Raw genomic sequence first — 15,331 nt, forward strand, 5'->3', positions numbered from 1 at the left:
GTTCATATTGGCTCTGCATTGCTATTTTAATATAATAATAAATGTGACATATTTACAAAAATTGATTCAACTTACCGTATTATATATTATCTATATATAATAAAATATATTTAGTAATATTATTTTATTTTATTTTATATTATTTTGTTATGAAAAAAAAGCAGGAGTGTATTAGAGCGTGTACGGAGTATACCTACTCATAACGTTATTTATAAACAAATGTGTATATGTGAAAAAAAAATATAAATTTTATTATGTACACGATGAATGGTGAGCAATGAATATATTATTTTATCATCTGTTTAAATTTTATTGTTATGTAGGTACTTACCCGTAACAACTTCACACCACATCACCAGTCACCATCTCAATACTCAAAAACTATACAACGTTATCATATATTTTATAGCTTTTGTTTATCTAGATCTACTGAAAATATTTTTAGTGGATAAAAATAAATGTATATTGGTTTATATTATTGTTATTGGTAACGTGTGACTTGAGAACTTATACAAAATGCATAAGAGACAAAAGTATGTTTTTTGACTAATTTTCTAACGTAGCAAGAAACAATTTTTTGAGCTATATTTTTAGGAAAATATGGCGTATACTCAAAACTAGTAAAAATATTATTTATCATCACATCCCTGAAAAAAATGAATACTTCTTAAACATTATATTAATTTATGATTTGTTATGATAACTAATCGTTACTTACATCTACACGTTTTATCATATAATGTAATATATGTACCTTGTACTTAGTATAAAAATAAAATAAATTACTCTGATTTTGTTCATATAATTATTGTAGCTTAGTTGAATTCGTTATATGTCTTTTGTTTAAACACTTACTGTTCCTATTTTCAGTGTTAGCATGAAATCTTATCAGAAAAAAAATACTGATTAATGCTTATAAATATTATTAAAACTACACATAAATACATTTATGATAATATTGAGTAAATAAATTATTAATTATATTATTATATTAAAATAATTATTATTTGCCTAAATATCGAGAATCAATAATTATTAATTATTTCCAAAAGTGTAATCAGAAAGAATTCTATTAACTTACATTTTATTTATATCATGTGTATTAGATAAAATGTATATAAATTATCTGTTCGATAAAATAAAAAACTAAGTCTCAATTACAGAATTGTATAAGTGTAATTCCATATAAATAAAAAAATGAATACGTGGTTTCCCAAGATCTTCATTTAAATTTTTTCTATTAGACTTGAGGCAGAGAACTTGTAGCTCCCAAAAAGTCATCAAACAAGCACCTCAAAACTCAAAATATGCAATTTAAAATAAATATTTTTAAATTATTAAAAAATAAGATTTTTTGTATTATATTGCAATGAAATTATTTTATGACTTTTTTACAACTTACAACTTTACAAGTATACAACGGCCAAGTATCGATTATCAATTATATTTTGTGCAGTAATCTATCTATAAATAAGATTAATAAACAGGAAATTAATTTAAATACCAATAAAAGAAAAATAAACCCTCAACGTATGCAAAATAAAGTTATAAAATAGCTTTGTCTTAGCATAAAACTTATTTTTGTCTTACTTACCCTGCTATTTTTATGATTTTGCAAAAAAAAAATATGTGAATGCTACATGTCTTCTGTTCAACACTTCACCAATACTCAGATAAAAGTTCTCGAGTCAAACAAGCGAGTTTAACGTATTTCTTCAGGAATAAAAATTAACTTAAGTTAATAATACTTGAGGCAAATTGGTTTTAGATGTGTTTTCTTAAATTAAATAATCTTACATTAAGAAGTTATATTCATTATATATTTATTAAGATTTTATTTTTTTTTTGACAATTATAACTTATAAGTCATAATAAATAAATCCATAGATAGATACATTAATCGGGTTTTATAGCATATACTTATTCTACATAAGTAAATTTAAATATTCCATGCAGATTTTAAGAATGTTAACATAAAAAAAAACACAATCATAACCAAAAACTTGATATTTATTGTGGTAACAATGATAATTTATATTTTATTATTTTTCTATAACTTGATTATATTACATAAGAAGTAATCAAATTGTCCTTATGGTAGGAATTTAATTAATTATGAAATATATTTTATTTTATTAATACATTTTCTTTAAAATAAATAAATCAATTTTTATTTCGTTGAAATTATATTAGGCTCTGTAACAATCTGTAAACTTGGTAAATATTTTATATCTAATGAATCATATTGTGTACTGTATAAATTACAGTGAATATATTTATTATTTATAGATTATACATTTAATAAAAAAACAACAAAACAATAACACAACAAATTAGCATATTTATACAAATCACGTTCTTAATATAGCCTAATGCTGTTGTTTTTATTATTTACCTATAAATAAGTCAAACTGAACAATTATTATAAATATTTAAATTTTAAAATATTACTAATATTGTAAACTTAATTGAAATACAACAATATGAACTTAACAAAAAAACAGTAATCATATTTTATCATATAATATATTTTTTCTCAACGATAAAGACATTTTTGTGTAGAACTATCTATATATTACTAAGATGCACATTATGATTAACAATTTTACTACATATTATGTAAATTGTATGCATATTATATAATATTATATAACATATGTTTTTTTATTAATTATTTTTAGAGTTAAAATAAACAACAACATAATATTGATATAATATTATACTTGTATAAAAATTGGTATTATTTAAAAGCACCAGCAGATATTTGTATACAAACAATAAACTAAAATTCGCTTTAAGCTAGATCACTATAAATTTATAATGAAAATAAAAATGGACATTTCATTTTTTACTATGACTTAATGTATTGGCTATAAATGTATAATATTGATTAGTATAATATTTAAAAAAAAATGTATTGGATACAATATTATATATTTATCTTGCTCATTTCAATTGATATAATAAACGAATTTTATTCTTAACAATATAATCTTTTTTTTTTTTTGTGCGTTGATATTTTTATAAATCAATCTGTTTTATTATTTAACAACACTTACTTAATAATTACGAAATAATAAATGTAAATGAGTCAATTAAATTAAACATTTTGAAAGCTAAAATACTAAAAACTATTATTATATACATCTGATATATGATGAAATATATTACTTATCTCGACTTTAAATAAAACGAAGTTTTAATGTATATTGAAAACTTTATTCATAATGTTTTTATTTGAAATAATTATATTTTAATACGTAATATGCACTGTTAAATGTTTCAACTACTCAACAAACAACAGCCTCTTTTTGTTTTACGAAAGCATTAAAAACAATAAATTTACTCTAAGTACTTAGGCATTTAGTTAAATACATTACTAATATGCATTTGTTTTTACATATATTAGAGATGTTATTTGTTGGAAACTTAATACTTATCCGTATTAATTTTTTTTGTTGAAGGCTAACTACAAAACATGCTAATAGTTTTTATTAAATTATATTTTTTCATAATAATTTAAATATAATAGTATAAAATAAATAATTATTACTTACGTATACGTATTTATATTATAATATTATATTATTATTAAACAACCAAATTTGGCTCATGTTTTTGTAGTTTTATTTATTTAATATTGAAATAACTAGTTTGATAGTAAAGTTGATATTTTAAACTTATACAGTTAATAATAGGTATAATATGTTAGTTATATTTACACATTATTTAATAGAGAAATAGAATAAGAATTTTAAAGAAATTTACAATATTATACGATTTCAATACAGGTAATCAATAATTAACATTAAATAAATGATGTTTATGTTGAGCGATCCAATATAATATTATTGTGATAAGATTGCAGTTGAATTATAATGATTTAATTAACTCATTAAATGTATGTGTATTATGTGAAAAAGGGCTTAGCTTTTAATACACGGAAAAAAAAAATGTTTAATTTCAATAAATAAATATAGGTAAGAACAAAAATGAATAATGAGAATAACATTAAAGCTGTATATTAAATGAATGACTATTATATATTGTATTATTATTGTCTTTTAAAAACGGTTAAAAAATAATATTATTTCTATTTATTTTCTTCGATATTGAGCTTTTTTTCAATGTAAAGTTTCAGTATCTATTTCTCTCCGTACGCCTTTGACAGCGACGCAAAATAATAATAGTATTATTAATACTTACATTATAAACTTAAATATAACTTATTTTAATTTCACAATAATGATTCTAAATCTATTAATGAAATCAGATATTTTGTGGATGAAATTACACGTCGAACAAAATCACAGAACTGTCTCCATTTCGGCGATTTCTGTCCTGAAAATATGGTTTACAGTTGATAGTAAAATTGTAATAATAATTGTAATCATATTAAATTAACTATAATGCCACTTTTATTACACACATATACATATATCTACATGTAAATATTCCTTTATTTTTAATATTAGTAATTAACCACAGTATTTTACTACTGTTAGACCTAAAAAAGTGTACATTCTTATGGAAATTAACTATAAACTTATCGTAGAAATCAAAAATTCTGAATAGTGGACAATGGACACAATTTCAAAGAAACTGTCTAGTATTTAGAGATTTTACTGTATATTTATAAATAGATTTATTAAAATGTTAAATATAAATAAAATATTTAATATTATAATATAAAAAAAAAAACAGTTAAAAATCATTGTAATCCGGTGGTAAGATGTGAAAACTTTAAATTGTTCTTAGGTAATTATAAATTATGAAAATATTTCTAATATGCATTGCGTATTATTTGAGTTTTTGAATTTTCATTTATGATTTTATGAAAAGTAAAAATAAAAACGTATAATAATTCTTAAATTTAGATTCATGATAAAATGTTTTTATTTTATTTTGTTTTAAAAGATAACTTGTTTTTTTTTTTAATCAATACATAGTATAAAATAATAATAGTAATAATTAGTGAATTCATTTTTGTATTTTTTAACTGATTTTTAAATAATTATTTTTCAATCATTAAAATGTAAGGTACTGACGAACCATTATTGTTATGTTATGCGTTATCACGTAGATAAATATAAAAAATTTTACCTGACCGGTTCGTGATCATATCTATTTGTGTATTCAGTTGAAATAATACTTGGTCTCACTATGTCGCGTTGTCTTAGTGGCGATGCTGGTGAAAATTGATATCTTAAAAAAAAAAAAATGTAGTTAAGTAAAACATTTAATGGAAAAATACACATACATAATATGTAATAGCTAATTTTTCAATGTTAGATTAGTTTTTACATAATATTAACGCACATGCTTCTAACTATTTACATTTAAATAATATCATTAGTCGATCTATTTAGCGCGGCAAGCAATATAATATTATAGTTTTATCAACTAGGCTCATTATAATATATTTATTTTATGATGAATTGGGCCACCTAACTACCCGGTTCTAGAAATCTATAAGCTTTGATTAAAAGCTTCGGTTTCAATAATTATTTTACCCCATCATTGCCTATACTAATATTTAGCGCTGCAAAGCGATTTCGATGATCGTCTACCCATCCTATATTTTTTTTCTTTAGTTCTTACTGTTTTTTATCCGGGTATTTATCGTGGTTTTCAGTGATACACTGAAATAGCCTAGCGGAAGGTGACATCGCTTTCTTCCTCCTGACGACACAAGTTTAATTTTGTTCAAAATGTCCCGATGACATTAAAAAAAAAAATATTTTTACCTTTTTTCAGACTTCAGTTTTCTCAACTCTAGCTCCTTTTCCAGCTGTTTCATTTTCGAATAAGTGCTCATTAACTGATTTCTGAGTAACTGGTATTGTGAGTCACAAACCGCATCTTTGCAACGACGAAACTTTAGAAAGTCTTGAGCTTCATATACAGCACCACGAAATGTTAATGATTTACCCATGCTCTGTAAAAAAAATTACGTCAACATTTTGGTTACCTGTTCACATTCCTGAATATATAAATATATTAATGATATACAATATTACCAAACTTATGAGAGCACAACATCCTCCTTGATCAGTTTTTGCCAACTTTTTTCTGAAGAAGTTGAAATATAAACATTCCAACAGTAATATTAGAGCTGCCAACAATGTACCACCCATTAACAATAAGAATGCTGACAAGAACTGTTCTAAGGCTAAGGGATCACTAGTAGCATTTTGATCGTGATCGTCTGGTTTACATGTACCTGTCATCCAAAATCTTTGTAATCTTTCAAGATCACCTAAAAATATATATTTTTAAAAATCATAAATGTTAATACAATATGTTTTTAAATGTTTAATTTCATAATTTTTATAGACTTTGTGTACCATTTTCACGGAAATCTAGTAGTCGCTTATTAAACATTTGAACATATTTTGAGTTTCTTTGGAATGCTATAGCATAACCGGTTTTTGCATACCATGAACCGACAGTTAACAAACGGCAATCATCATCTTGTGTTACTAAATAGTCAAGTACGGTACCATCATAGATAAAAGCATCGAGTTCTCTAGAATGATACAAAAAAATTAAACTAAACATAAGTATTTGGAGGTCTTTAAATTAACTTTTTATTATTCTATTATATAAATGTATTGGTTTTTTTTTTGTAGTGATTAAGTTTAAACATCTATATATGTATTTCATGATAGCAATTTTATTTACCGCCAGTTAAAAATTAGTTTTTTATTATATGGTTTGTGTCATTAGTGTGAAAAATTAGAAATGAGTTAAAATTACTTACGCAGTTAATAATGAGCTAAGTCCTTCTTGCACTGTAGATCTATTAAAACTTTTCATGTAACTAAACATTTCTGGAAAGTATTTATGAATAGTTGAATCAATATGAGAATGAGGCACTGTACCAAATTTAAACATAGGCTTGTGGCTATGAGGTTTACTGAGCTGCAAATAATTTATTACATTCCAATAATTAGTTATCAGGATTTATGTTATACCCGTATGAGCCGAATAAACTAATTACTTACCCTATAATCATCGATTCCAATAAAATCATAATATTCTTCCCGGGTAATCATGAACGCGGCTAAATTAGCAGTATATATAGCCAAAAACACTACAGCAAACATAGCCCATATATTTGTCATAAACCTAAAGTAACATAAAGATAAATAATAAATATTATATTTTCCATAACTGAAGTAACATATTAAAAATGATAAATAACGTTGTGTTCTATACCTAAAGTAACATTATAAATAATAAACATTATAATATTATTATAAAAAATGACGACAAGAGATTAAAGGATTAGTTTTTATTACTCTTATTATATTTGGTTTAACAATGGCTAAAATATTCATTCTAGTGCTCATACCTAGATGTTATACCCTTTGGTATATCCACTTGTACTGCTGCTTGAAAAAGTACTGCCCATATAAGCCAGTATGTTCTGAATAGTGAAAATCTGTGATTTGGAGCTTGTGAAACGGACTGAAATTATATAAAAAGTTTTAAAAAATTCACGTCAACGATTTATAAAAAAAAAAACCATACTTTCATATCAAAGCCAGATGGACTCATCCACTCGAAAGCAAATATTGAAAATGTAGCAGCTTGTATCGCAACTACTCCTACCAACATCCACGACGCAGTGTCAAATGGTTCTAGTTTAAAATGTAAAGTTTTATTTTCGTGTAAAATAATCATAACATTTTAGCATCAAATAAATTACATACCCAAAAATGCTGTGGGAGAAATGATACCAGTTCGCTTGGTAACGGCTATAGATATGCCAGTCTCCATAAACGGTAGACTGAAGTCGACTACTGATTCTCGATCCGAATTTATCATTAAGGATGTCATCACCATGTCAGTTTTTCTGTTTACTAGATCTGATATTAAACCGTTCCATTTTCCATTCTAATAAAGGAAAATAATAAGATACATAAAGTGAAAATGATTTTATTAAAAAAGGTACTTACTTCAAGGGTTCCCCATTTACCATCTTCCACCCTAACAAGTTCGTATGTAAATCCCAAGTCTTCAGCAAATTTTTCTAACAAATCGATACAAAATCCTGAACAACATTGGTAATAACTACTGTTACGTTTGACTTCCATTTCATCCAACCTATAATTACATTTAAATATTACTCCTTTAATACTCGTATTCATAGCACATTATGAACGTGAATTGATTTTATTAAACTATATACCCTTCAGTATCTTTTCCTTTAGCGATTCGGCATATCACACCCCTATTCATGCTGCATTTTCCAGTTATTGGGTCAGGCGGTGCAAGTGTAATGTATGGAGCTTCTTCCAAAAATGTAATTCTTAAGTTGAACTTTTCTGGTACTCCTTGAGGTGGAGTGTGACTATCTCCTGGCCATACGATATCTTTGATGTAAAGGCCTTCACGCTCCCACGATTTCCAAACTCCAATCTATAAAATGTTTTATTTTAGTATGCATAAACCACCATTTATATTTTGACAGCTGACTAGTACAAAATTTGTTCAATAAAATAAAAAAATGTTCAATATATAGAATCCGTTTATTTATTTAATTCACTAATAATATTTACTCAAATTCTATTAAAAACTCATTACCTATTGTTATAATTGTGTATATTATTTCTGTTTTAAATATAACGTCGATTTAAAATATAAACTCTGTATAGTGTATATATATATTAATTTGTAACTTGATCTTATTTATAATAGTAGACTATTAAATTGTTCTAGTACGTTGTATCTTAAAGATACATGTTAGAATAAAGATTGTATTTCAAACAAGAACAGTAACTGACAGTAGTTTGTTGACATTTGCGTATTATTTTACATGATAATAACAATTTAGAATTGAATCCATTTTCCATAATGAGTTTACAATTTAACACTTATAAATAGATTACTTAGATTACTGTTTTGAATTGCTTTTAAAAATTAATTTAACGCTTTTGTAAATATAATAATAGTATATAGGTATTATAATATAACATGTATTTTATCGTTTACATACTTTTTATTATAATTTTTATCACTGGCGTAGCCAAGATTCTTTTTTCACGGGGGGCTGATAAATTTTTGTAAAATACAATTTAAGATTTTTGTTGCGATTTGTATAGACCATTAAAAATTAAAATAATTTTTAAATTTTCTTACTATTTTCCGCCCCCTCAGCCTCCCCCTGGCTACGCCACTGATTTTAACTGAATGTATTATTTTTAATTACTCAAGTACTTAATAATAATAATTTTTAAATACTATTATGAAAATAATTTATTAATAATAATTATAAATATAACGATGTCCTTAGATGTTTATATTTGATAAGCATTATATTTTAGTAAAAAAATAAATAACTCATGACGTGTTACGATCTTGCTGTAAAAACCAAACACTTAATTTGTTTAGCGCGTTAATATTAAAACTAATATATATATTTATTTACCTCTTCCCAAACAAGTGAGTTTCCTACTCCAGGTCTTAAATTCATGATTTTCAATTCTGCGGATTTTAGAACACCATCAGCTGTGAATTCGACTTTCGGTTTAGCCGGTTCTGTATGTTCGACACTAACGTTTCTTAAGTACCTAAAAAAAAAAAATCATTATTTGAAATCTGATTGGTAATTTATTTATTTGCTCTACATACTTTTTGGAATATAATTTAAATTACCAAATTTAATTATTGTCATTAATAACATAATATAAATGTGTTTACAAATTATAGAACTTATTAATACATAGGTATTTTGAATTGTATGAACAACATTTTTTTAATATTCTTTAAATCGTATCTGTCAATTAATTTTGTGGTTTATGTAAAAGGTAGTACATATTACACAATTTGAATAGTTACCAATAATTTTAACGACGCTGTAAGAGAATGAAAAAAAAAGTCGATGAAGATACATATTGTGATAAATCGAAGATGATATAATTTAATGTCCTCACGAATGAATATATCTAATATGAGTTAGATTAATCGTTAGGAAATCTCTTTTAATCTCGTTATATGCATATATTTAATATGCTCGTGAATTAAAATAATATTCAAAAATAAAAGTTAAAATTATAATGAATACAGTTTTGTAATTATGATTATATAGAAATACACGTTAAATGGTTATTGTTTATTATTTTATTAACTAAGTTATACTAACTTGTAAAATTTTTCACCGGTGACCCAACGTGATTCACCTTCACCCTCACACGATAATTGTGTAGTAAGAGTTTCATTTATATTATCAGGGTCGTTAACAAAATCTTCTACTCCATGTGCAAATACTCTTATGGCTGTCGTGATTTCTTTTACTAAACTTTCACTGCTAGTATCAAAGTGTACTCCTATAATTTAAAAAAAAATATTGATTTGATATAATATTTTAAACTACCATATCAGTTTAGTTTCTTATATTTTTTAATTACAAATATTGACATATTTTATAAGAACAAGAAAATATAAATAAAATATAGTAATATATATCATAATATATAGGTATATAATACTATAATTATTTGTGTAAGGAGTATTTTTCGATGAAAATCTCACTATAAACATTTTTAATGAAATGTACCTACTTTAATATATAGATATATAAGTAATAATAGACATGTTTAATTTTTTTATTTGTTAATTTGTTTTTTTAAATTAATATTATGATTAAAAAATATATATAATATAATTTATAAGACTATATTAATTAATAATAAAATGGTGCATAGTTAAAACAATATTTACGTAAATAATCTATAAATTAATAATTATTAATATATTCAGTAACATTGTCACACTGTCCACTCATATTTTAACAGAATTAATGATATAAACATACTTCAGTATTAAACATGATTTAAAAATAATACAGATACATATCTCTTTCATAAATTGATGATTGGCAAATAACTTAATGATGCATGTATATTAAAAGTATTTATTTATTCATGTATTTTTGTTGTTATGTACGTATCATGTATGTCTGTACCTTGTGGGCACAATTAGAGTACTAGCTAAAATACAAAAAACTAAGTTAGTGAATAATCTTGATAAAAGTAGCCTTGTAATAGTGATGACACATTTAAGTGAATGTTTTTAAATTAATTTTCATATATATATATATATATATATTCTTAGATTAGGTTAAAAAATGTCTACATCAATTGTGTTTTAAGCGCTTTGGAGGATTACCAAGAATAACATTTGTTGAAAGAGCTTTAATTATGGGGTTGAAATGAGAAGCTAGACTATTGTGGAATATTTTATAATATGATATTTTTTCTTCTTTTACAGTTTTAATTTTCAAATCCATATGAAGGATATGATTTGATACATAAGCGGGGAAGATATTTTGAAAGGCCTGAATTTTATAAGGTATATTTATATTTGATTTTTTAGCATTTCCCTAAAATTGGAGACCATAAGTCCAAATGGATTTGATGAGAGATTTATACATTAGTAGTTTCATATTTATATTTTTATATTTATTATTAACTAAATATTTATGTAATACAAATATTTTTATCTAAAAAAAGTGATCAAGAATAAGCAAACTACGTTTGACGAATTTTAGTAGGTAATTAAAAATTAAAATAATTAACAGTTATGTTAACGTTGTGGTGTGGACGTAATGGAGATTTCATAAATAACAATTAATTAAGTACCTGCGTAATACGTAGTACTTATTAAGTATAATAATACGTTATATCTACTATATATATATATATATATATATATATATAATAGTTATAGCTTAATAATTTCTAAGTTAAATATTATTATTTGGTGTATTTATTATAATGTAATAAATATCTTTATGTAATTTTATATATAGCTTAAATTAATTCAATTTATTTAGCAAAAACAGAAATTAAATGAGATTAAAAACTGATAAATAACAAATTACATGTTATAATAAAGTTAATATCACACAAATATTTTTTTTATGTCCTAAAAACTATAAAATACACATTAATATAATTGAAATATATTTAAGTCATATCACCAAAAGGTTCTCATACTTATTGAACAAATTAGAGTCATTGAAACCTAGTTTAAACACACACGTGGTACATAATATGACAATCTAAACAAATAGTCAATATTCAATAGTCACATTAGGTGTAATTTTTGTCATACTCATAAAAACCATATTATTTAATAAATTATATAAATATTTAACAGTGTTTCCTTGAAAAAGATCACTCTCATATTAATCAAATAACAACTTTAATGTGAAGTCATCGATCCAAAACTTATTTTAAAATAGAAACATTGTGATAGCACTATGACAACCTAGACTACCTAATCATACGCTCTACAGCACTGTCATTTTGGGATTCTGTTAAACCTTCAAACACAAACTATATTTAAGCTTTTCTATTCATCTGTCTCTAAAATATTACTGAAGCTTCATATCTTCTAACTTCTCTGATGAAACACTTTATTATAATTTGTATTCATAATCTAACTATTAAAACAAGAAATGAAACTGCCTTTGAATGATATCAAACATTCCAAACTAAACTTAAACTTAAACATTTCCTAGAACTGTGCTAGATAATCCAAGATACCCCAGGAATAAATAAACTGTAAATTATATGTTTCGAGTTCTGTTCGATTAAAATACATTTGAGACATCCGTTGTTTGAACCGTTATTATTATTTTTTTTTTAAATTATAATTATAATTACAACTTTTTTCTTTAAATTTAAATTTAAAATATAAAATTGAATATATATATTTTTTAATATAACTGTTATGTTATATTGTTTTATAATGTTTTATAATAATAGTATTTAATATGTTATACTTTTGTAAAATTATATTCAGTTTCAATTGTTTTTTCATGATTAATTTCCCTAGATTTTTTAGTGTGTATTTTAGGATTGGTTTGTTGAATTGGTTTTTTTATATGTATCAATTTAAAATACTTTTGGGATATCTAGTGGAGAATTGAAATTGAAATTGTATTTTTTGTCTTTCTCATTCGTTACTATATTTGTATCAAATCTATCCAAATTTTTTCAATACATTTAAATGGACTTTTTTAGAAAATTGAAAAGTTTCAATTCAGTTTTATTTATTTATTTATTTATTTAAGTCTATAATACAATTTATCACTAAAAAACTATTTGTTTTTGACATTAATATTCAGCATAATGTACAAAAATAATGTTGTTTAAAAATAATAAAAAATATTAATTATATTGGATAAATATTACGTTTTAGATGTTTAAAAATTTAGTTTTAAATTATTAATAGTTACAGTTAAGATTTAAGATGATAAACATATACTTTTGAAGGATTCTCCAAAAGAAAAATAAATTAAAATATTTCAAATTAGATATAAATCATAAAAGCAATATTTTTATAGTATGTATTAAGACCGATAAGAACGGTAGAAATGTAGTATGTTACTTGGTATTTTTTCTAATGTACAAAAAAAAGTTGGATTATAAATATATATTTTTTTCAATTTATTTATTCGATTATGATCATATTATACAATATATTTTAAACCAGAACATTTTTATCGGTTACATTTCAAAATTTTCTAGTTTACGATTATATGATTGTATGTAATATTATATATTTTATACTATTAAATTTTAGATTCCGAGCGAAGCAATGAATGTATTGATTTTTTAATGATGTATTTTAATTTTTGTGTATGAGTACGCAATATGTTGTTGATGAAATTTTCGATTTTAAACTTTGAGGATGGTTTTGAATAGGAATTTTGATCTAGTTAGTATTTTAAAGAAGTAAAATCTAATTACTAATTATTTTTATAATCGGGAAAAACAAACAAAATTTTAAAGAAAAATTGAAATGTTTGTCAAAAACTTAATTTTGACTAAACTGATTTCTTTATTTTGTTATAATTAAAATATGAATAATGACAGAGACTTGAAATTTTCAGGTAGAATTTATATTATCATTTTCTATATATCTATGGTAAAATATAATATAATATTTTTTTTAAATATTTTGACTTTTTTGAGCTATTTAGAAACAATTTAAATTTTCGATTCCTTTTAGTTTACAATACACGAAAAATATTTTTATTTATATCTAAGATTTAAAAATTGAGTAAAATGTTCTTTATAAAATTATCAATCTTTATAAAAATAAATTCCTTCGAAAAACCAAATACATTTTTTTGAGCATTTCAACTTTTTATTTGGACGAAACTATTTTTGCTGTTTTATTGTATTTATAGAAAGACATTATTTGAATTTGAGTTTTATACATTGACATAATGTAGTATACATATATATTATTTTAATAATTAAAAACTAATAACATAATAATTGCAATATTACCGGAAAAAATCAGACTTTCCCCGTTCAGAATCGTTTTTCATATAAAATGATGTATTATTCAAATTCAACACACCCATAATAGTGACCCACTCAAGAGCTGATGTACAGCAGAGTGGTTCCAACTTCCCTCACTTTTTTATCATGAGTCATGATTCTTGCTCATGACTCTTGTTTACACAAATCACTAATATGCTATTTTGATAAATATGAATTATCCTCATAACAATATTATTAATAATTAACTATAGCGTAATATAACCCTGACATATCATTATAGTTTACGTTATGGGTGGTGGTTAATCAAGCAAGTCCTTTTTTGATGAAAATAGAGCTGCGCAAATTAATTTTATCCAAACAAACGAACCTTAACAAACTGATAGATTTTAATTATTTTTTTATGTCATGGCGTAATATTTAATCCTAACGCTAAACTATACACTGGATAATATTAAAATTATGCATAACATAGAATATGAAAAACAATAACTCCGAAATAATGATTGTAAGCTTAGTTTAAGTGTAATACAAAATCCAAACATTGAGTTCTACATAATATGTATAATAAGTGTTTTATTAACAGTTAAAATTGATTAAAAACAATCAAATTTAATGAGATTTTTTTAACTATTTTAATGATGTGATAATTACTACGAATAACTAGATTTTTTCTTGAGATAAAAATCATATATTTTATTCAATAATACATTATGCTGTTGACAAACTGGCAAGAGACAGATTTTACTAAAAATAAGTACTGTAGTAGAATACGATTTATATTATCATTGAAAATTATTTTGAATCTGATACTTAAATAACCATTGAATTAACAAACAAGTGATATTATACACGTTAATCTTAAATGTTAATTAAATATCTTAGGATTTTATATTCTGTCATATTATTATGAGTCTTACTAAATATATTATTAACAATGTAAGTAACGAACGTTAAAATTTTGCCTAATTGATCTAATATTTATTTATTATTTTGAAACTGATATAACTAAGAAAATTATTATC

General features: G+C 23.6%; 1 protein-coding gene across 1 annotated transcript in view; it reads right to left on the minus strand.

Moving 5' to 3' along the window:
* Window positions 1-1,992: 1,992 nt before the first annotated feature.
* LOC132929536 (glutamate receptor ionotropic, NMDA 2B) overlaps window positions 1,993-15,331 on the minus strand; it is a 266,563-nt gene continuing 253,224 nt past the window's right edge. The window contains exons 8-22 of the mRNA XM_060994930.1: window positions 10,151-10,334; window positions 9,437-9,578; window positions 8,198-8,427; window positions 7,965-8,112; window positions 7,719-7,902; window positions 7,537-7,646; window positions 7,358-7,473; window positions 7,008-7,131; window positions 6,764-6,924; window positions 6,348-6,529; window positions 6,021-6,259; window positions 5,748-5,938; window positions 5,602-5,682; window positions 5,104-5,205; window positions 1,993-4,336 (exon numbers count right to left, since the gene is read on the minus strand). Of these exons, the coding sequence (XP_060850913.1) occupies window positions 4,291-4,336; window positions 5,104-5,205; window positions 5,602-5,682; window positions 5,748-5,938; window positions 6,021-6,259; window positions 6,348-6,529; window positions 6,764-6,924; window positions 7,008-7,131; window positions 7,358-7,473; window positions 7,537-7,646; window positions 7,719-7,902; window positions 7,965-8,112; window positions 8,198-8,427; window positions 9,437-9,578; window positions 10,151-10,334 (2,240 nt within the window). The 3' untranslated portion in view covers window positions 1,993-4,290. The remainder of the gene's footprint in view (window positions 4,337-5,103; window positions 5,206-5,601; window positions 5,683-5,747; window positions 5,939-6,020; window positions 6,260-6,347; window positions 6,530-6,763; window positions 6,925-7,007; window positions 7,132-7,357; window positions 7,474-7,536; window positions 7,647-7,718; window positions 7,903-7,964; window positions 8,113-8,197; window positions 8,428-9,436; window positions 9,579-10,150; window positions 10,335-15,331) is intronic.

The sequence above is a fragment of the Rhopalosiphum padi genome, chromosome 4 (assembly GCF_020882245.1).
Source record: "Rhopalosiphum padi isolate XX-2018 chromosome 4, ASM2088224v1, whole genome shotgun sequence".
NCBI classification, from domain to species: Eukaryota; Metazoa; Arthropoda; class Insecta; order Hemiptera; family Aphididae; genus Rhopalosiphum; species Rhopalosiphum padi.